Consider the following 22,796-nt stretch of genomic DNA (forward strand, 5'->3'; position numbering starts at 1 on the left):
CAGCCCCTGTCAGCGATTTATGTCAGATGATTGTTTTGCCGGCGCTGCGCGCGTAGAGTCAGCCTCTCTATGGTCAACGTTTCCAATGCAAACGCAGCTGTCCGCCAATCAGAGGTAAGCAGCTTAGGTCATGCAGTTTCGATTGGAGGAATAGTTGTGCACAGTGACTCGCCCACCCCAGGGCTCTGGGACACCCGGTGCCGGGCCGGACTAGTCCGGGGGTAGTCAGCGGTGGCAGGGCCTGGCTCCGTGACCCTGGCGGGGTCAACTAAAGTGGCGGTAGTGGGGGTGATGATTAATAGTAAAGTTTGTGGAATTGTATGCGTGACGCCACCTGTGGATTGCGGCTATGGAGCCGCCGCTGCTGGGTAGGGCCTCCGGGGCTGATGTAATGGCAGCTGGGATGGTTCTGCTCCCCACAGGCGGAGCGGTACCCCGGGGCAACCGTTGGTGCTTATCAGAGTCTATGCAATGGTGGGGGCAGGGCCAATCAGGTAGTGTAAAGAACCGACACAAACAACAGTCTCTTTACTTTCTTTTCTTTTACTTGCAACAGATTAGTCCTGAGACCATCACAGGTGGTAAGGGTGATCCGGTCGGCCTGGAAGTACTTGGGGTGATCTCTTGGCCAGTCGAGTAATGAGGCCTACTCCCTGCTCTTTCTCTGCTTCTACAGGACCCTGCAGGCTTGGTTTAGCAGTGGCCCTCTTGCTGCTGGGACTTGTGGTACGTCCCTTTTTCCCGTGTGGTAGGCTGCGCAGGCCCACTCTGGTGCTTCTCTGCTGGAGTCCACACCGGGCCCCTGTGATGCAGCTGGACCTTTGGGTTCTTTATGGGGCCAGGAGACCTGCAGCTCTCCTGCCCTTCGGATTCGGCTACTGGGGAGGGGTTTTACATCCTGGCAACCACAGACTCCGACGTCCGATGTTTGTTGCGTGCTCTTCTGAGGCGAACAGGTTCTGACCCGTCCTCCTCTAGCGTCTTCTCTACGTGCCTCGCTACGGCTCCTGCTTTCCTGGGTCGAGCTAACCTAGCTCCAAACCCCAGCTCACAAGACTGTACTACTCAGCTCCTCTCTCCTTGAACTTCCCTCAAAGACTACTTAACTCCTCCCTCAGGTCAGGGCTTAAGGAAGTGCTCCCTGGAACTCCAGGTTTAGAGCTCCCTCTGCTGGCCTGAGGGAGAAACGGTGTTGAATGTTGGTACTTACTGGCCAATAGACTTCCCCAATTACCTCCAGGCTCAGCATTAACCCTTTGGAGGGGCAACACTGTTGTGGCAACCATATGCCGGGTCGCCACACACAGAGCGCCTGACTGAGCGCGCAGCGCTGGCAAAACAGTCATGTGATCTAAAGCGCAGACAGTGGCTGCGGGCTGCCCCTGCAAAGACCGCAATAGTGAACAGGGACACGGGCCTGTGGGGCCTCACGAAGCAGCCTGAGGGGCCGCATGCGGCCCGCGGGCCACATGTTTGAGACCTCTGCTATACACACACACTATCTTGATGCAGCAGTGAGTAAATATCCAAAGTCTGGTCTGTGGTATGTTCTAGCTAAAAGGGGTCTTGGTGTGGAGTGCCCATTTATTTAGGGGTCTGGTCTGGGGTCTATATTTGTTCTGGCTTCTGATCCTTACGTGTTTGTGGGTGTGATAAAGTGGTCATGTGTGCTACTTGTGATTCAAATGCTCTAGGTTGAAGTTTTAAACCGTGAAGATATCTGTGACACACTTTTACTTCTTAAAACTTCTAAACAACTTTTAAACAAAAAAAAAATGAAATACACCTTTATTCATAGTTTTTTATTTGACTGTAAGGGGTCGTTCAGGGAAAACAAGTTATTATCTATCCCCAGGATGCCTGATCACTGCTCCATTTATTCTGTATGGGTATGATGGAAAAAGCCAAGTGCATCGCTCAGCAGCCCCATAGGGCACACTGCTGCCTCTTTCTAACGGGGTAAATGTTCCCCCTTCTGCTAATCAGTGCAATCTAAGTGATCAGACCCCCACTAATCATTAACTTATCACCTATCTATACATAACTTATTTTCATCGGAGATCCCCTTTAAGGGAAGGATATCTTTCAAGAGAATCTCTCAGCAGATTTTTGCTATGTAATCTGAAAGTACCACAATGTAGAGGCTAAAGGCCCCGTTACATGCAACGACATATCTAACGATATGTCGTCGGGGTCACAAATTTCGTGATGCACATCCGGCGTCGTCAGCGACGTCGTTGCGTGTAACAGCTACGAGCGTCTGTTAACTATCAAAAATACTCACCTAATCGTTGATCGTTGACACGTCGTTCATTTTCAAAATCTCGTTGACCGTTGTGGACGTAGGTTGTTCTTCATTCCTGAGGCAGCACATATCGCTACGTGTGACACACCGGGAGCGACGAACAACACCGTACCTGCGTCCTCCGGCAACGAGGTGGGCGTGTCATTAATGCGGCTCCCCTCCGATTCTATTGCTCGGCCGCTGTGTGACGTCGCTGTGACGCAGCACGAACCTCCCCCTTAACAAAGAGGTTGCACAGCGACGTCGCTAGGAAAGTAAGTACAGTACAGACCATAAGTTTGGACACACCTTCTCATCTCTAGAACAACTGTTAAGAGGAGACTTTGTGCAGCAGGCCTTTATGGTAAAATAGCTGCTAGGAAACCACTTCTAAGGACAGGCAACAAACAGAAGAGACTCGTTTGGGCTAAAGAACACAAGTAATGGACATTAGACCAGTGGAAATCTGTGCTTTGGTCTGAGGAGTCCAAATTTGAGATCTTTGGATCCAACCATTGTGTCTTTGTAGAAAAGGTGAACGGATGGACTCTACATACCTGGTTCCCACCGTGAAGCATGGAGGGGGAGGTGTGATGGTGTGGGGGTGCTTTGCTGGTGACACTGTTGGGAATTTATTCAAAATTGAAGGCATATAGAACCAGCATGCCTACCACAGCATCTTGCAGCGGCGTGCTATTCCATCAAGTTTGCGTTTAGTTGGCCCATCATTTATTTTTCAACAGGACAATGACCCCCAAACACACCTCTAGGCTATGTAAGGGCTATTTGACTAAGAAGGAGAGTGATGGGGTGCTACGCCAGATGACCTGGTTTCCACAGTCACCAGACCTGAACCCAATCGAGATGGTTTGGGGTGAGCTGGACCGCAGAGTGCAGGCAAAAGGGCCAACAAGTGCTAAGCATCTCTGGGAACTCCTTCAAGACTGTTGGAAAACCATTTCTGGTGACTACCTCTTGAAGTTCATCAAAAGAATGCCAAGAGTGTGCAAAGCAGTAATCAAAGCAAAAGGTGGCTACTTTGAAGAACTTAGAATATAAGACATATTTTCAGTTGTTTCACACTTTAAGTATTTCATTCCACATGTTTTAATTCATAGTTTTGATGCCTTCAATGTGAATCTACAATTTTGAGAGTCCTGAAAATAAAGAAAACTCTTTGAATGAGAAGGTGTGTCCAAACTTTTGGTCTGTACTGTACGTGTGACGGGTGTTAGCGATATTGTGCGCCACGAGCAGCGATTTGCCCGTGATGCACAAATGACAGGGGCGGGTGCTTTCACAGGTGACATCGCTAGCGATGTCACTGCATGTAAAACCCCCTTTAGAGTCTTATTGCTGCAATGTGTCATGACCCTGGAATTGTAGATTCCGGCCAAAATTAAGCACACACACCCCTTTTCCAATTTCCCCTTATCCGCTAATAACCACTCAGACACCAATTTAACTTTTGGATAATTTTGGCCATAGCAGCCATTTATTAAACAAATACATAACATGTAAAAATTTGCATTGTTGTAAGGTCCTTGAAGCTAAAACCCTGGTGATTCACATAACCAAGCCATATAACCAAATTGCTCCCAGCCGTTACCCACACTGGCTCAGGAGCACCAAAGTGTAAGGGTTATTCCTTCATTAACCACCAAAAACACCCACGGGGGCCCCGACATACCCCGTCGGGATCCCCCAAAAATCACCAGGTGACCAACCATTCTGCCAATGAGGGGATCCATACCCGGATGGGTTCCCCGAACCAATTTAGAACCAACTTCAAGGACCCACCAATAAACCTGCCACAACGAGGGCACCTTGATAACCTTCAAGTGCCTGAGACCCCCCGCAATAGCAAATCTCGCTCAATACCTCCCTGCAATCCAAGGGCCCACAATCAATCCCTACTGCATTCATATGTACCCCATCCGCCTACCAAAATCCGTCATCCTCCCGCTCCAGCTCAAAATGCCGAGCTGCAACTCCCACGTTGCAGCCCACAAGTTTTTGAGATAACCCTATTAACCTTCACCCGCACCTCATTCAGCTTCTCCACAGACCATGCTTTCCGCCCAAACCCTTCTTGGAACCATGTCCCACCACACAATTGTCACTCCTGGAAAAGACACCCATAACCGCAACAAGTCATGCTTAATATCTTTATCAAAATGTGAAAAAGCCGCTCACCCAAATAAGTTCCTCGACGCGTAAAACCAAAATGTCAGGGGGCCTGCCCAAATGGGCATAGTTATGCACCCCCTGCAACACCGTATTCCACCCCATACCCCTGATCCCAAGCCATCCGACAAGAGCCCTATCCCTCTGACAAAACTAGCTGTCTCCTGTTTCTTCTCGTATCTGCTCTCTGTGCTCCCCAGTACACATTAGAATGGCCCAGGATCCAGACCAGGCAAGAAAAGGGGGGGGGGGGTCTGGAAAACAAAGCACTAACAAAAATACCAAGTAGCTCCAATACAAACACAAAGAATGACACCCCCCCCATGCCCCCTCTATCAGAACCAGTCTTCCGATCAATTGCCCATGAAAACCATTGCGAACCCACGACTTACAACGCTGAGACTTCCATCGACCAATCTGTTTAACTGTCTCGGCAGGGAGACCACACTCAGAGGTTTCCATCGCCGCCCCAATACGAAAAGAATGCAACGCAAACATCACCGAAACCAGCCCCAATGATCTCAAACATGCCCAAAAAACACTAATGAACTAATATCTGGACAAAAAGACCCGTCCTCGAGACATAACAATGGGCCATCCTGACTCGGGTAGACCTTTGCAAAGCTCAAAACGTACTGCCAATGGCACATACCTGATGCCGTAACTTTCCCTAAACGAACCCGCCTGCCTGCCCCCACTTGATCCGTTTTTGATTTCTGGATCCAAAATTCGATCCCCATGCTCCAAAATTAGGACGTCACTATTTCCCAAGCCCCCCGGGGCACGTCATACTGGGAAATACCAATTCGCCAATACGCAAAGCCCCGAAAAACCGCCAACGAAAAGCCAACCGCAACAATGATACCTCAATGCAGATGTACAAACTACTCGCAATTCCCTACCCACACATTCCAATAAGCTAAATAACACAGGCCGTCTACCATCACGCAGCCTACGGCCCCTATGCGAACCCTTCAATGCCTGAACTGCCCAACAAATTGTCAAATCCTGTACACCTCGCAACCAGAAATCGAATGCCAAACCTGCAATCAAATGACTCAACTTCGTGGAAGACCAACCTGTTATCGCCACTTCCCCCAATTTTCCCAGGAACAGTCCTAACTGGGAATCCTCAATCAGCATGCAACCACCCAACCACTACTCCCAGAGAACCCATGTGTCCTGATACGCCACCCACGTGGTACCAGCCAAACAGCCCGAATCAGTGGTCTTGCTGCTTGAAGACCACGCTCCAAAGCTGCGCAGGGGACTACAAGCTGCTGCCGTCCGCCTCTACCGCAAAATCCCGGAAACAATCTCACTGAAAACAAGAGAGGAAATCCGCTATTAGGTTCTCTATACCTGTTACCTGAGCTGCTGTGACACGTATTAATTTCCAAACAAAGACCAGCTGCCGCAACACCAGAACAACTTGTGGGAGAATATGCCGAGCCGTTATTAATCGCCAGCACCACCCCCATATTGTCACAGTTGAACCGGATCTACTTATTCGACAACTGGTCCCTCCCCAAATGAAGTGCGACCATCATTGGAAAAAATTTCCAACAGCGACACATTCCTTGTCAACTCCTCCGCCATTCAACTTTCTGGTCACCAATCCGCACATCACTGACCCTGAAAAAAGGCCCCGAAACCTGAGTCACCCGCAGCATCTGTAAACAATTCCAATTTGAAATTATCCACTACCTCATCCTTAAGCAACGAACGACCATTGTCCTGCTCCCCAAAAACTCTCCCCAAACCAACAAGTCCGCTCTATGTTCCGCCGACAAACGTATGTAGGGGTGAAGAGCAAGCACTCCAGCTGTAGCGCAAGCTAGCCGACGTGAAAACTCGGCCCATTAACATTACCCGACATGCAAAATTAAATTTCCCCCAATTTGAACCTCCTTTAATTGTAATTTCCTAACCCGGCATGCCCTTGCTCCCTCAACCTTAAGCGTGGCAACCTGTCGTCAGGAAGCCGAACCTCTCAAATCACTGAGTCAATTACAATGGCCAGAAAACAAATACAGGTATTTGGCCCAACAGTTTTTCCCCAGGTGCCAAAGGCACCCCAAAGCCTCTCGCTATCCATTCCATTCCTAGTGCCTGTGCCGAAACAGCCAATCCCACACACCAAAAATTCATCCCGGTAAGGTACCAGTGATGCCAAACCAGAAACATCACGCCCCACCCATTCTAAAAAAGAACTAAAGGTTTCAACAAATGTGCACGATACTGCACAACTCATTGGCAAGCAGGGGTCTCCAAAATAATCTCCCTTCCAAAAACAACCCAATAACCGAACACATTTTGGATGAACCGGTAAGAGCCGGAAAGCTGCCTCAATATCTGTCTATTGCCATCAACACACCCCTCCCACAACTTTTTACCTACTTGTAGCCTCATCAAATGACGTATACACCACCTAACGAAGCTCAGCCAGTATACCATCATTCGCTGACCTACCCCTGGGATGAGACAAATGGTGGATTAGCCGAACTTTACCTGGCTCCTCCTTGGGCCCCACCCCGAATGGCGAAACCACAAAATTAGAAAAAGGTAGGAGGGTGACTAACTATGCCCCCCATTCTCCCCAACGCCACCTGCTTTCCTAACTTTCCACCTACCACCGCCATATGTTGATACGACGAGGGAGATTCCTGGTTGTCCCTGGAACTTCAAAAACAGGGGAAGGAATCCTGAAACCCTCCCCAAAACCCAACCTCAAACTTCAGCTTTGTCCCTATCAGGATCCCTATTTAGGTACGGAAGCATCGCAACTAAGCTCACCGGTGTCTGACCCTTGGACACCCCATGGGATGCTCCGTTACAGTGGGTGCAGAGGTGTCCAAACAACGGCAAGTGGCACCGAACTTGCATTCCCCCTCATTAACTTACCAACACGAACCTGACTTCTAGGACCCTGTCTGTCCGTACTGACCACTGACACCCCAGCTTTCTGACCGGCCGGGGAACCCGGCCCCGCCCTGAAATGACTGCCCATATCTGGCTGCCGCCATCACCCGCAACCACAAACCTATATCCTTCTGATCCCATCTTATGGATGGACGGCAGCCATCCTCTGATGACACTGCTCGTCATAACGGATCCAGGTCTACCCCCCATCAATCCTATAGTCCTCACCAATCGAGCCCATATAGCAAAACAAATGAAAACAATTCTCTGGCGCCTTTTCGCCAATTACTCTTGCCCAAACTGCAACGCCTGCAACCAATTAGCATATGTCTGAAGAATCAAGTGCCAGCGCCACTTCTCCACATCTACCTTCTTGCTATCGTCTTTTCCCCTTTTTCAAAATAAATTTTGCCACCTCCTTACTCTTTTCTGTTTGAACTGCCACTAATACTGGGGAAGAGATACTCCCAACTGTGGACTCACTAGCCGCAATGACGGACGAATTAACCCAAGCCGCCACTGGCGCCGGGGTTTCCCTGGCCCCCAATCTGTGCCCGCAACTGGCGAACGCAACTTAAATTCTGACAACTCCCCACTTAACGCATTCCCCTTAACACCCGCTGGCACCCCCAATCCTAACCCCAGCTGACCTGTCACCCCCCCTTAATGTGTACCTGACCAGCATGTGAAGACAAACAAGACATTGAATCATACTCACCAGGCTGCACAAAGGTAGAAACCCCGCCAGCCGGACCACCTGCATCCTGATGTCCCTCCTGCCGATCTAGCATGACTTGGCTCCTCCCATCTGACTCTGCTCCATTGCTTTTGTAGCCGCGCGGCCCGAGGCCCCACTGGCCGCATATCCTGGACCTGACGATCAGTAGCGCCGACCAACAGGGGGAGCTGCGTATTATCCTCAGGGCTCTCCAAGCACGACCCCCCCCTGCTCCGCTCCATGTGGCCCCTCTCCCAGACAGGGCCTCTGTAGCCGCAGGCCCTGAATGCCAGGCCCGATGTATTTCCGACCGCAGCCGCCTGGCTCCGCCCACCTCACAGGGATCCATCCGGGATACTATCGCTGCAGGGAGGAGGGGCTCAGGGCGCTCGGCCGGTACATCACCAGAGCGCCCCGCCGCACCGCTGACGTCACTCGCAGACAAGGCGGTAGCAGGCCCCGCCCCCAACTCCAGCGCAGGCCTGCTAACCGCCGCTGGGCCCAGCCGCCCGTTAGAATTCCTCAAAGGCCGGGGCCTGCTGAACCTCTCAGCTCGCGGCGTCCAGCCTGGAGGGTCCCCGGAGGGGCTTCTGTGGCGACGCTGGGCCCTGGGAGTCAGGTCAGGCAACAGCCTCTCTGGCGGGCCAGACCTCCGGGGGCGCCGCTGTTGTAGGGATGCAGTCCCTGCCCCCTCCGGACTCCCACCGGTGATCCCCGCTACAGTGTTCTGCAGCCACCTAGGGGGATGTTAGCCGGCAGCAGCTCTCATGCTCCAGGAGCTAATCCACAGACGGGGATGGGGACTCTCACTCTCACTGGTGTCCCAGAGCGGGAAAAGTGCCGCTCCTCCCCCAGCTTCACCTTTTAACTGTACCCTGACTTACTCCCCCTCCCCTACCCGTGACACCATGACCTCCACTCCAATCAGTGTCATGCTGGCCTCCACACATGCCCGGAGGGAGGGGGAACAGTGCTCCGGCCATTCTTGTCGCTTACTAGGCTGTGTGTTGCTGTTTCGGTAAAGCCAGTGTTTTATTGGCAGGAGATTATCATTACAGGACAATTTCTCTGTGTAATCTTGCCCCCAGGATCAATTAGCAGCTTTCTGCCTGTGCACAGTGTATACAGAATTCTGACAATGATGTGGACGGGTTTATACACAGCTCAGCATTCTGAGTTCTGCTAAATCTGCAGCAAAAAACATTGTCTCAAAATGACAGCATGCAGATCAGCTAGTGATATATCACTAGAATCAGGGTCTCAGCCCCTTCATTATGCTGCTCTCAGATTAAGTAGCAATAACCTGGTGAAAGATTCCCTTAAATGTACTGTGATACTGTAGGGTACATAGAATAAGAAGGAAAAGTAATGAGATTTTATGAATATTCAAGAGTCTGGAAACTGTGTCGCTGAATGTAATTCATATTGAAGTGTTTCCTAGACGGGGAGTAATGTGCCTTATGAATCAGCTGTTGTCAACTTCTAATAAGCAGCTACCTATAAATTATACTGTACGGCGTCCTATAAAGTAGTAATGTGATGACCTTTCCGCCACAGCCACTGACCCATACATATGCCTGCGACGTGTTCCCTGCCGCAGAGCTGGATTGCGTTGTAGTCGCTTCTGGGTAGACATAGATATTTCCAGCGGGCACGCAGGATCAGCCTGTGGAGAGCTACGTGCCATGCGGAGCCTCATTTACTGACAAATTGCCGGGGGTTTTATGCTCTGTGGGATATTTAATACTGTCACTCATTACAGGATCATTATTTCACAGCTGCTTTTGCAATGATCCATTATGGAGGAAGAGCAGAACGATATCCAATATATAAACACAGAAGAAAAGTACTGAGTACAGTGCCATATTTAGCTGTGTTTGCAGATCTGGATCATATTTTATTTATTATTCACTTTTCTTTTGCAGACACTGTTATAAGGGACCAGGAATGGCAGATGGGTGGCATGAAGATCCTGTACCCACATACCCTACTACTAGGAGCTCCACCAAGGAGCTGAGGAAGAGCATAAAAAGCAGTGAGCACCTTCTATTTATCCTTCCACCCAATGATCACAATATGCTGGAGATGCAGTCTGGACGGATGTCTTATATGTTTATAGTAAAGCTCCATTACAGTCTTGAAAAAGAGGAGAGTTGGAGTTTGGGGTCCATCACTCCGGCACTGGTTACATCGTTATCTGGTTGGATTTTAAGAAAACTTCGGCAATCTGACATTTGTAATGAGGGTGGGCGTGCAGTGTTAGTGGTAGTGTTGGTATTATTTCTCTAATACCACTGCCCATAATCCCGTCATACAATTCTAAGCTCTTTATGTGCCCTGAATCTGACAATGATCAGATCCCACCGCGGTTCTCTGTTAATCCTGTGTTTTCTGTTTATTCAGGCTGCTCAGATGTGAAAGAGGAAGGTCTAGAGGCGCAGATTAACCGACTGGCCGAGCTGATCGGGAGACTGGAAAATAAGGTGATTCTGTGTGCGCAGGATGTGACCATGCGGCAACCGGCACTACGGCCTGTGAGGGTCAGAGATGACACAGGGCTGGAATGGCATTGTCTGAACATTGGTTTTCTATGACACAATTTTTGGCTAAACCTGAAACCCAGTTATTAGACTGGTTTTAATGTATATGGCAGACTGGTGGGGTTCAGATATCTAACAGCGTCAGGACGTACTGGCGTAGGATCTCAGGTTATCCTTATGTAAACATTTTTTTCCAAATCCCTTCCTTCTATGTGTGCTCGTGTGTGTGTGTGTGTGTGTGTGTGTGTGTGTGTGTGTGTGTGTGTGTGTGTGTGTGTAAAGAATAAAGAAATTTGGTATTGTTCAATTGTACAGCGGCAGGAACACCAGATCACAGAATGCTGGAGTTCTAAATCACCCGTTTTCTCATATATTTATGATTCTTTACAAACTCGTTTCATTTACTATAAGAATTAAATATTTATTTTCCATAATGTCAAAGAAAAGTAAGAAATAATAACTGAACAATCAAGTTGATAAGGGTGCTTTACACGCTGCGACATCGGTAACGATATATCGTTGGGGTCACGTCTGTAGTGACGCACATCCAGCGCCATTACCGGCATCACAGCGTGTGATACCAATGAGCGACGATCAACGAGCACAAAAACGTGAAAAATCGTTGCTCGTTGACACGTTGCTCATTTCCTTAATATCGTTGCTGCTGCCGGTACGATGTTGTTCGTCGGTCCTGCGGCATCACACATCGCTATGTGTGACACCGCAGGAGCGACGAACATCTCCTTACCTCCATCCACCAGCAATGAAGAAGGAAGGAGGTGGGCGGCATGTTCCGGCCACTCATCTCCGCCCCTCCTCTGCTATTGGACGGCTGCCATGTGACGTCGCTGTGACGCTGCAAGAACCGCCCCCTTAGAAAGGAGGCTGATCGCCGACCAGAGCGACGACGCAGGGCAGGTAAGTACGTGTGACAGGTGTTAGCGATGTTGTGTGCCACGGGCAGCGATTTGCCCATGTCGCACAACCGACGGGGGCGGGTACGCTCGCTAGCGATATCGGTACCGATATCGCAGCGTGTAAAGTACCCTTTAGGCCATATACACAGTAGATAAGCTGTTGCAACGCTTTGCCCTACTAAACTACCCCATTGTCGTATAGGTCATATAATATGGATCACTAACGTGCCTGTAACTGTAAACACCCCAGTATATAAAGATCTCTTTCAATCTTTAGTCACTATACTCACACTATAGTCTGATGGGCCGGACTACCCCAACTACACGCCTCCCTCCTAGGAAATTTACACCTGGGCGCTGTCAGCAGGCTCCCTAGGCAGCACATTGAAGCTCGGTATACGCCTGCAGCTTCATGTGTGATCTGTACATGCTCCAGATACCATACACCCTGCCAGGGATGGACTGTTACTGAAATTCAGCCCTGTATCAGAGGTTCCGTGCTTCCAATGGAGGAGACCAGGATAGATTAATAGATAGTTTATTAGTCTACGCGTTTCAAAGCAGAAGCTTCTTCAGGACATAAAAATAATACAGACAAGCACGTTACACTATTTAATATCTGCATGTCTGTACACATACCATTTGTAGTTTTATATACTGAAGAAGAAGCCTTTGGTTCGAAACGCATAGACTAATAAAGTACGCATTCATCTCTCCTGGTCTCCTCCATACAGTGACCATATAATGGTAGTATCAGTTCTACACCAGTGCTCTGCAGACTATATGTGTAGACTTTGCAAATTCTCATCAGTAATGTTCTCGATGATCGTAGTCATTAGTTTTCCCTTTTCTTTGCTATTTGGCCCAGACCGCCATGACCACTTCTTCCATCTAAAAGGTGTCCAAAACCACAACACAGTGACACCTTTGGCTTACTGCTTTTCCAACCCCCTCCTCACATCCCAGCACTTGTGTCCAAGCCATATAGTGCTATAACCAGCAATAATGTTCCTCTTTACTCTGTATAGTAACAGTAATCTCCTTTAGTGCCTCACACAATAACAGCACCCCTTCAGTTCCCCTCATAGTAATTATGCTCCCCTGTGCCTCTTTACATTTATACAGCACCGTATAGAAAAAGTATCCCCCTGTGCCTCCTTATCGTAATCCCAGATAATAATTCCCTCTATGCCTCTTGACTGTTATACAGCACCCTTTAGAAATAATGTCCACATCTGCCTCCTTTAATAATTATCCCCCTTGATCGCTTATAATAATAATAATAATGACCCTGGACCTCCTTATAATAATAAAAACCTCCCCCTGTGCTTTCTAATAATAATAATAATGCCTCCTATGTTGGGATCCTTATAATAACGCCACCTCCATTGTGCCTCCTTATAACAATGACCCTCTCTATGCTCAAGCATAGAAATAACGTAGCTCAATAGCAAAATTCCTATCATGGCACATATGCGAAGTCACAGAAGGTCATTATTCCCAACTGTTAAAAATTGGGAGAGGGGTATGTATTGCGGAACATATTTATTTTGCCTCTGGCGAAGACCCATAGTGCTCTCACTTTCTTTTATTGCCCCCATAGAATATAATGCCCCAAAAAATGTCCACACACAACATGGAGACGCCATACAGACTGATGTCTCCACAGTCCTCCACCTATACAATATGATTGCCCCCATATACCTCCACAGTAGTATGATTGCCGCCACTGTCCCTCAATACAACATTATGGTCACCACAGCCCCTACACACAGTATGATGGCCCCACAGGCTTCACAAAGTATGAAGGCCCCAATAGATCCCTACATAGTATGATGTCACCATATCTTTCTATACAGAATGATTGTCACCACAGCCCCCCCATACAGTATGATGGTCATTACAACCATCCCATACAGACATTCACATATGAGTGAACAAGAAAGGGGAAAAAGAAAAGTCCAGCTCCTGATAAAAATAAAATTTTACTTTTATTTCACCATTAAAAATTGGCAATGTACTCAGGCAATTAGATACCGACTCTATGGGTGGCGGAGTGACACAAAGTGTTTTAGCATTTAGTCACCTTCTTCAGGTCTTCCGCAGATTGTATTACTTCTCTCACAGCCCCCATACATTATGATGTTTTCCATAGTATCATGGCTGCACAGCTCTCTATACACATTATTGTTCCTCATAGCCCATGAGTTCCCCACTGCACCCTATGCAGTATGATAGCCACCATAGCCTCCCACACAATATGATGACCCCAATAGACATTCACATAATACAATAGTCACCACAGCACCTTCACAGTATGATATTCACCACAGGCCCATACATTATCATAATGCTCAAAGCCCCCATGCAGTCTCATTGTCTCACAGCCCACCATGCAGTATGATTGTCACCACAGCTCCTCGTGCAATATGATGGTCACCACAGCTCCTCATGCAATATGATGGTCACCACAGCTCCCCATGCAGTATGATTGTCACCACATATATTCCCCATAATACCCCATATAGTGTGGCAACACAGTTCCGTATACACATTATTGTCCCCCAAAGCCCACCATACAGTATGGTGTCCCCCATAGCCCCTTATACAGTATGCTGTTCCTCACAGCCCTCTATACAGTATGATGTCCCCCATAGCCCCTCATACAGTATGATTGCTGTACAGCTTCCTATACACAGTATTGACCCCCCCCCCACAGCCACCACACTGAACAGTACCTCCACCATCCGACTACAAGAACAAGTAATATAAGAAAAATTAAAGTCTTTTACTGCGCTCCCATTGGCTTCCTGTCCACAGCCGTCTCTGTCTCCTCTTCCAGCTTGCCTCACAGTGGACCAGCACAATGTAGTGGTCATCGCTCCACTGAACTTCCTCTGCATGGCGCTGCCTCCAACAGTCCGCAGGCAAGAATTAAAGTGCTCCCTGCTGCAGTGACTGAGCATGAACGCAGACTCTGTGTTCCACCACAGCTGTTAACAGTCCTGGCATTATTACTACTAGTGTTTCAATCAGTGTATCTCATGGGTAAACCAGCCTATCTGGCATTTGCCAGATTTGCCCAGTGGCCAGTCTGGCCCTCCACCCAGCTTCAATTCGCTTGAACAGAAAGCACACAGGAGTCTCCTAGAGAGCAGCATGACGTCAGTGCAGTCCAGGGTAATCAAACTATGCAGTGTCATTTCCAGTGCCACTAACATGACTGGAAGCAGGGTTTTACATAGAAGGGGACTAAGGCTTTTTTACTTAACTTATATATTGGTGCATTTAGATTTACAGAAATATGTTAAGTGTGCACATTACATAATCTCTGCGGCAATGGGGCAGTTTAGTAAGGCAAATTGCATAATAGGTTCTGATTAAGAATCAGCATATTAAATGAGCTTTATGAGGTTCTGCAGCATCTCAAGTCAAAGTAAGTAAATCCTAGAGTACAGAGGTTATTGTTATCTTAAAAAATCAGCAATAGGCAATAAATATATGATCACTGGAGATCTTACCATTGGGACCCTCAGCGTTCAAGAGAAAAGGGGGTCATTAATCCCCATTTGAATGTAGCAGTAATTACTGTTGTGCTCCCATATACTGCTACATTTAATGTCTTTGGGACCGACAGACATGGCTGATTGCTCTGTTCACCGTTATTGGAGGCAATATTTGATATGTTTTGATCGGTGGTAATAAAGGTTGTACATGGGCCAAATCCTTCAAGTAATTTTAAAGTATATGTTTTAACATGAAATATCTTTGGATAAAACCTTAGATTATATATCTATGGTAATTGCTAGTTTGCTTTATGCAGCAATTACTTGATGTGAGCAACACTTAACAGTTTACAGCGAAGAATGATACACTTGATCACCCTAGGAGTACACTCTTCCATAATCACCGCTGTTCTAGATGACAGGTGAGTACTGTGCGGCCCTGAGATAAAAGGCTTTGTCAGCGCTGTGTAACAAGAATAGTGTAAATCTGTAAGGTAGTTAGAAGTGGCTGGAGTATTACGCAGAGGATATTAATCTGCAAATCCTTATTCAAAGAAAATAGCTGATTTGTGAAGGAGCTGGGTATATACTATGGTACTTATATAATTTATTTAAAGGGAATCCATCAGCAGGTTTTTGCTATGTAATCTGAGGACAGCAGGCTGTAGGGGTTAAAAACAAAAATCTACTATGCCTCTCTTATCAGGCTGTGTGCTTTTGTTTACTTAATTACTAGGTGATGAAACCTTTAGTTTATCATTGCTTGACTACAGTATCATTGGCAGGGCAATCCTGCCTGCCCCCTCCTGTGATTGACACTGACAATGTACAATCTCCTTAGGGAGCCTGGTGTGCCCAGGACAGGACTCAGCTCTGCTGCTTTGATCAATCTAAAAGCTTTGATTGATTCAGAATGGCTGCAGCCGCTAATCTAAGTGATAAATCTTTGGGCTCAAACTCTCTTTGCCTACATCATGCTGCTCTCAGATGAGGTAGCAAAAAACAGCAGACAGATTCCCTTTAAGACATGCAGTAGCGCTCAAAAGTTTGGACACACCTGTTTACGCAATGGTTTTCCTTGTTCTTGTTTCCTTGGAATATGCTCATTGTACATTTAGACTGAAGGTAGCAAAACCTTGAAGGGACACATATTGAATCAAGAGTAGAGTTGAGCAGACTTCTAATAATCCGGATCCGGTGGATCCGGCGCGGGTTGGAAAAGAAGTCCGGATCCGATCCGGAATCCGGACCCATGTATGTGAATGGGGAGCGGATCCGGGACGAGGAGAGAGAGAGCAAGAAAAAAGAAAAAAAAATCCGGATCGTGCAGCCGGATTCCCGCGTCCAGGTCGGACCCGGATCGGACGCTGAAACCGCGCGGATCCGGATTTTTACAGTTCGGGTCCGCTCAACACTAATCAAGAGTTAAAGAAACATGTGTGAGGCCAACATGAATGTGTATTAATCCTTAGATTTCTCAAAGTACCATCTTTTACTCTGATGGCCACTTTTTCACCATCTTGGCATTCTCGCATTCTCTCAAAGAGCTTACTCTGGCATCTGGTAGACCCCTGGAATGGTTTCCAGTGGATAGGTATGCCTGACCAAGAGTTCATGTGTGGAACCAGCCATCAGAAAATATTTCTGACCACCAGGTGTGTTTTGCAGAGGCAGTGTTGGTACAGTGCTTTGCCCTATTCAACAACTGTTCTAAGCAAGAATATAGCAAGAAGCAGTCAATTAGGTAAAGAAAAATGACAATCCATCATTCTTTTAAGATGTGAAGGTCATTCGTTGCTGGCATTTTGAAGTTATCCTTAAGTGCAGTCATGAAAATTATCAATTACCATAATGAAACTGACCCTCATGAGAACCATCCTAGAGATTGAAAAACAAGAATTACTTCTGCTGCAGAGGATAAGTTCATGAGCATTACCAGCCTCATAAACTGCAAATTGACAGCACATTAGATACCAATTTTCATAAACGATCCACGGACATTAAGTAGCAGATACAGCCCAACATCTACTATATTTTGAGCCTGTTAACAGCAGGCCTGAACATAAAGTTCAGTTTGCTGTAAAGAAGCCACTACTGAGGACTGCAAACAAAAAGAAAGGAATTCTTCAGGCCATGCAACACAAGGACTGGATATTAGAAAGGGGAAATCTGTATTGCGGTCTGATGAGTCAAAATTCCAGATTTTTTTGTACCAATTGCCATATCTTTGTGAGATGCAGAAAAGGTGAATAAATGGTTTCTACATGTGTGATGCTTATCCTCCAGCATGGATGGGGAGGTATAATGGTATGGGAGTGCTTTACTGTTGACACTGTGTGTTGACATATTTCAAATTCATGGCTTACTGCATCTTACAATGATATGCTATCTCATCTAGTTGGTACTTAGACCATAATTTGTGTTGCAATATGACAATGACCCAAAACACCTCCAAGCTGTCTGAGGACTATGTGACAAAGAGGGAGAGTGATGGACAGCTCCATCTGATGATATGGCCTCCACAATCACCCGATCTCAACCCAATTGAGATATTTTAGGATGCATTGGACACCAAGTGAAGGCAAAACAGCAACATGTGCTCAGCACCTCTGCAAACTTCTGGAAATCTAGTCAAAGTGACAACTTTTAAAACTGGTGGAGATAATACCAATGGCATGTAAAAATATCTTCAGACTTAAATGGGGTAATTATTGTTTGTTTGTATACGTGTTCCTTCATAGTTTTGCTGCCTTCAGGCAGCAATATTCCAATAAGAGCAAGGAAAACCAAACTTTAGACTGGTACTATGTTCCGAAGAGTAACATTAACAAGCTTAAAGGGATTGATTTCTACTTGGATAAACCCTTCTTAAATATAACAGTACCCCATGTCCAATAGAACACCATACACTCTCCTCCTGGATTGGCACCATTCCAGCTCTGACTGCAAGCGCTTGTGTGACCTTATGTCGTCTGAGCACTGTACATTGTCAGCAGATACTAATAGGCAGTAGCATTCCACGTGACATAGCAAACTGCTGGTGGTTCTGTAACTGCACTGTTCTGGGAGGGGAGTATATGCTGTTTTTATTTTATTTGTGGCCGTGTTCAGTAGCATAACTAGAGTCCGATGGGCCCCGGTGCAAAGTTTGAGCCTGGGCCCTACGCATATGTTGGTGAGATGTATGGGCCGCTGTAGCGTTCTAAATCCTATAAAGACATACGAGTTGCCCCTCCACCCCTTTTATTGTGTAGTACTGACCCCCTTCCTGTACTAATGTCCCCCATCCTGGCCCACTTCCCGGTAAATATGTCCCCCATTCTGGTATATGACCCCATCATGGCTATATCCTGGTATATATATCCCCATCATAGCTTATCCTGGTATACAGTTAGGTCCAGAAATATTTGGACAGTGACACAATTTTCGCGAGTTGGGCTCTGCATGCCACCACATTGGATTTGAAATGAAATCTCTACAACAGAATTCAAGTGCAGATTGTAACGTTTAATTTGAAGATTTGAACAAAAATATCTGATAGAAATTGTAGGAATTGTACACATTTCTTTACAAACACTCCACATTTTAGGAGGTCAAAAGTAATTGGACAAATAAACCAAACCCAAACAAAATATTTTTATTTTCAATATTTTGTTGCGAATCCTTTGGAGGCAATCACTGCCTTAAGTCTGGAACCCATGGACATCACCAAACGCTGGGTTTCCTCCTTTTTAATGCTTTGCCAGGCCTTTACAGCCGCAGCCTTCAGGTCTTGCTTGCTTGTGGGTCTTTCCATCTTAAGTCTGGATTTGAGCAAGTGAAATGCATGCTCAATTGGGTTAAGATCTGGTGATTGACTTGGCCATTGCAGAAGGTTCAACTTTTTTGCACTCATGAACTCCTGGGTAGCTTTGGCTGTATGCTTGGGGTCATTGTCCATCTGTACTATGAAGCGCCGTCCGATCAACTTTGCGGCATTTGGCTGAATCTGGGCTGAAAGTATATCCCGGTACACTTCAGAATTCATACGGCTACTCTTGTCTGCTGTTATGTCATCAATAAACACAAGTAACCCAGTGCCATTGAAAGCCATGCATGCCCATGCCATCACGTTGCCTCCACCATGTTTTACAGAGGATGTGGTGTGCCTTGGATCATGTGCCGTTCCCTTTCTTCTCCAAACTTTTTTCTTCCCATCATTCTGGTACAGGTTGATCTTTGTCTCATCTGTCCATAGAATACTTTTCCAGAACTGAGCTGGCTTCATGAGGTGTTTTTCAGCAAATTTAACTCTGGTCTGTCTATTTTTGGAATTGATGAATGGTTTGCATCTAGATGTGAACCCTTTGTATTTACTTTCATGGAGTCTTCTCTTTACTGTTGACTTAGAGACAGATACACCTACTTCACTGAGAGTGTTCTGGACTTCAGTTGATGTTGTGAACGGGTTCTTCTTCACCAAAGAAAGTATGCGGCGATCATTCACCACTGTTGTCATCCGTGGACGCCCAGGCCTTTTTGAGTTCCCAAGCTCACCAGTCAATTCCTTTTTTCTCAGAATGTACCCGACTGTTGATTTTGCTACTCCAAGCATATCTGCTATCTCTCTGATGGATTTTTTCTTTTTTTTCAGCCTCAGGATGTTCTGCTTCACCTCAATTGAGAGTTCCTTAGACCGCATGTTGTCTGGTCACAGCAACAGCTTCCAAATGCAAAACCACACACCTGTAATCAACCCCAGACCTTTTAACTACTTCATTGATTACAGGTTAACGAGGGAGACGCCTTCAGAGTTAATTGCAGCCCTTAGAGTCCCTTGTCCAATTACTTTTGGTCCCTTGAAAAAGAGGAGGCTATGCATTACAGAGCTATGATTCCTAAACCCTTTCTTTGATTTGGATGTGAAAACTCTCATATTGCAGCTGGGAGTGTGCATTTTCAGCCCATATTATATATATAATTGTATTTCTGAACATGTTTTTGTAAACAGCTAAAATAACAAAACTTGTGTCACTGTCCAAATATTTCTGGACCTAACTGTATATCGACATCCTTGTCTCATCCTGGTACATATGTCCCCATCCAGATATGTGTTCTCATCATGGCCCCATACTGGTATAGATGTTTCCATAATGGCCCCATCCTTGTATATATGTCACCATCATGGTTCCATCCCGGTATAGATGTCCCCATCCTGGTATACATGTCTCCATGATGGACCCATCCTGGTATACATGTCCCCATAATGGTCCCAACCTGGTATACATGTCCCCATCATGGCCATATCCTGGTTATACATTTCCGCATAATGGCCCCAGTCTGATTTATGGCCCCAGCCTGGTTTATGTTTCCGGTCTGGCCGTATCCTGGTACATATGATACCCCCAGGCGCCGCACACAGTAAAAAAAAAAGCCTGATTATGCTCACGATCCCCCCAATCCCCGGTGTCCTCTTCAGATGATGGCATGCCGCAAGTGACCAGCATGTAAGCGGCGCAGTACATGACGTCACTGTCATGCGCAGTGCGCCGACTTACAGCACGATCAGCTGCCGGGTGCCGGCATAGTCTCTGTTCCCCATGCCCTGAATTATGGGCTTGGGGAACAATGGATATTCAATAGCCTTAATCTGCGCCCACTACATCACAGTGCAGGGACCCAACGGGTCTCTGAGCAGCGATGTATTTCATCTGTATGTGTGACCTTGATTGCACATCAAGCTGAAACAGGAGCTGGGGCCGATGGGCCCCCTGTACCTCCGGTCATGATCGTTACATCCTTTTCAGTGTTGCATTTAAGAATGATAGTTTAAGTCATGGACATTAATTTTAAAAAGTCAGGATTTTAAGAATATATATTTTTCATCCACTGAAACCTTATAGCAAACTCAAGATGTAAGAGAGTTTTGTGCTATTCTGGAATTGCTGAGTAGTTGATACGTTTAGGAGAAGGCATTTTGTAAAAACCTAAAAGATCTTTCTTGTATTATAAAAATAGCAACCTATAAATAATCCGAGCAAGTATCAAGTTTTCATTTGTTTTGTGTGTAAATCAGCACTGATGAAAATGCAGCTCATTAAGTAGAAAGCAGATGTATCCCAGTGAATGAATGAGCTGCAGTCTCCGCGTAGATGGAAACTACCAGTCTCGGAGTTTGCATAAGTGACAGGTGAACGATAACAGATGTGGTCTCATTTATAAGATCTCGCGTATTCTGCTGATTTTGCCTTTTCCTACCAGAGTTGAGCTTGCGGTGACTGAATGGGTATATATCAAACGCAATCTATATAAAAGCATAAATGATCGCACAACTGACAATTTAATAACATGATGCCATTATTAACAGCTTTCCCTACTGATCTAGTGTGCCTGGTTGTGCAGTTTTCTCTTGCTTTGCAATCCTAGAAGCAGAATACAAGCTGCCATTAAGGGACTGTAGATAATCAGTGGGCACTGGTGGTAGAGTTTGGCCTTCGGAATGAGTTTGCCGGGAAATTATTTGTCCCCCCAGTCGTGTCTATAACCATAGACCAAACAGACAGAGGAATGTTCCAGTATTTAATGTTGGAGGATGATTTCTTATGCAGTTCTCTAATATAAGAGTGGAAAGCTGCATTTACCGTAGTTAGTGAATGCAGATTAGGAGTAGGGATTGGTATTTCATGCCTCGATTTATTAACCGACACAACCTTACAGTACATGATCATGTGTCTGCATTACTGAAGCTTAGCTGCTCTGTGTTTGAAACTATGAAAAACAACTCCTGTCCCCAGTGGCGTACCACCAATGGGGTCCCTGAGTCAAGGGGGCCTGGTGCCAGCACCGCTTCCCCCCACCTATTCAACATTAAATTTCTATGTACGCCCCTGCCTGTCCCATCATTGTCCTATTGTGTAGCTCTGGAAATTTAGCTGGTTCACATTGGTTTCTGTGTGTAGATGCAGTGGCCCCCCACGGGGCAGGTGATTAACCTACTCGTTACCGGGCCGTTGAGGGTCGAGTCAGGCGATGTCGCGGGTGGGCTTGCCCGGTTCCGTTGCCCTGAGGCGTACAACAAATGAAAGGAAAGCAAGGTGATTAGGAAAGTTTTGTCGTGACACCACCTGTGGTATGCGGCCAGGGAGTAGCCTCCGCTGCAGAGTTCCTCACCGGGGCGGGTGTTATGGCAGCCGCGATGGTGTCGCTCCCCACAGGTGGAGCGGGCCCTCGTGGGACGACGGGGGTTTGGCAGTCCCTTGGAAGCACCGAAGCACGGGGCCACAGCGTCGACAAACAGAGTCTGAGTCAGCAACTGCGATTCCGGGTTCTTTTACTCACTGCTCTAAAGCTGCACCCAGGTGCTGGTCTCTGCCATCATGGGCTCCGGTTAATCCCAAGCAAGTAAGGGGACACCACTGGTGTTTGAAGAGAGAAAGAGAGAGTGTCCTTTTCCTAGGATGTCCCCGTCAGCAGTTAGGAACCTGGGCTGAGCTCCCGCTCCAAGCAACGGGCCTAGTGAAGTCCAAGAGTTCCAGAGGTGTCTTGTCAGAACTATGGTCCCAACTTGTATGTTTGCATGAGTGTGTTGTGCCTACCTCTACCCCAAGTGGAACCTGCCCCCCAGGTGGCTGGCTTCAGTGACCGGGAAAGTCCCATACATCGTGATGGCCACCCACCTGCCTACTCTGAGCCATCATCCCCTGTGAGAAGGCTCCTAAGCTGTATGTAAAGTGGGAATGTCGA

The 22,796-nt window shown here is 46.9% G+C and overlaps 1 protein-coding gene across 1 annotated transcript in view; it reads left to right on the forward strand.

The window, feature by feature from the left end:
* The window catches only part of NECAB2 (N-terminal EF-hand calcium binding protein 2), a 397,380-nt gene that overhangs the window by 360,867 nt on the left and 13,717 nt on the right, over positions 1–22,796 (forward strand). Inside the window, exons 7-8 of the mRNA XM_075325697.1 lie at positions 10,037–10,146; positions 10,515–10,594. Coding sequence (XP_075181812.1) covers positions 10,037–10,146; positions 10,515–10,594 — 190 coding nt within the window. The remainder of the gene's footprint in view (positions 1–10,036; positions 10,147–10,514; positions 10,595–22,796) is intronic.

The sequence above is a fragment of the Anomaloglossus baeobatrachus genome, chromosome 10 (assembly GCF_048569485.1).
Source record: "Anomaloglossus baeobatrachus isolate aAnoBae1 chromosome 10, aAnoBae1.hap1, whole genome shotgun sequence".
NCBI classification, from domain to species: domain Eukaryota; kingdom Metazoa; phylum Chordata; class Amphibia; order Anura; family Aromobatidae; genus Anomaloglossus; species Anomaloglossus baeobatrachus.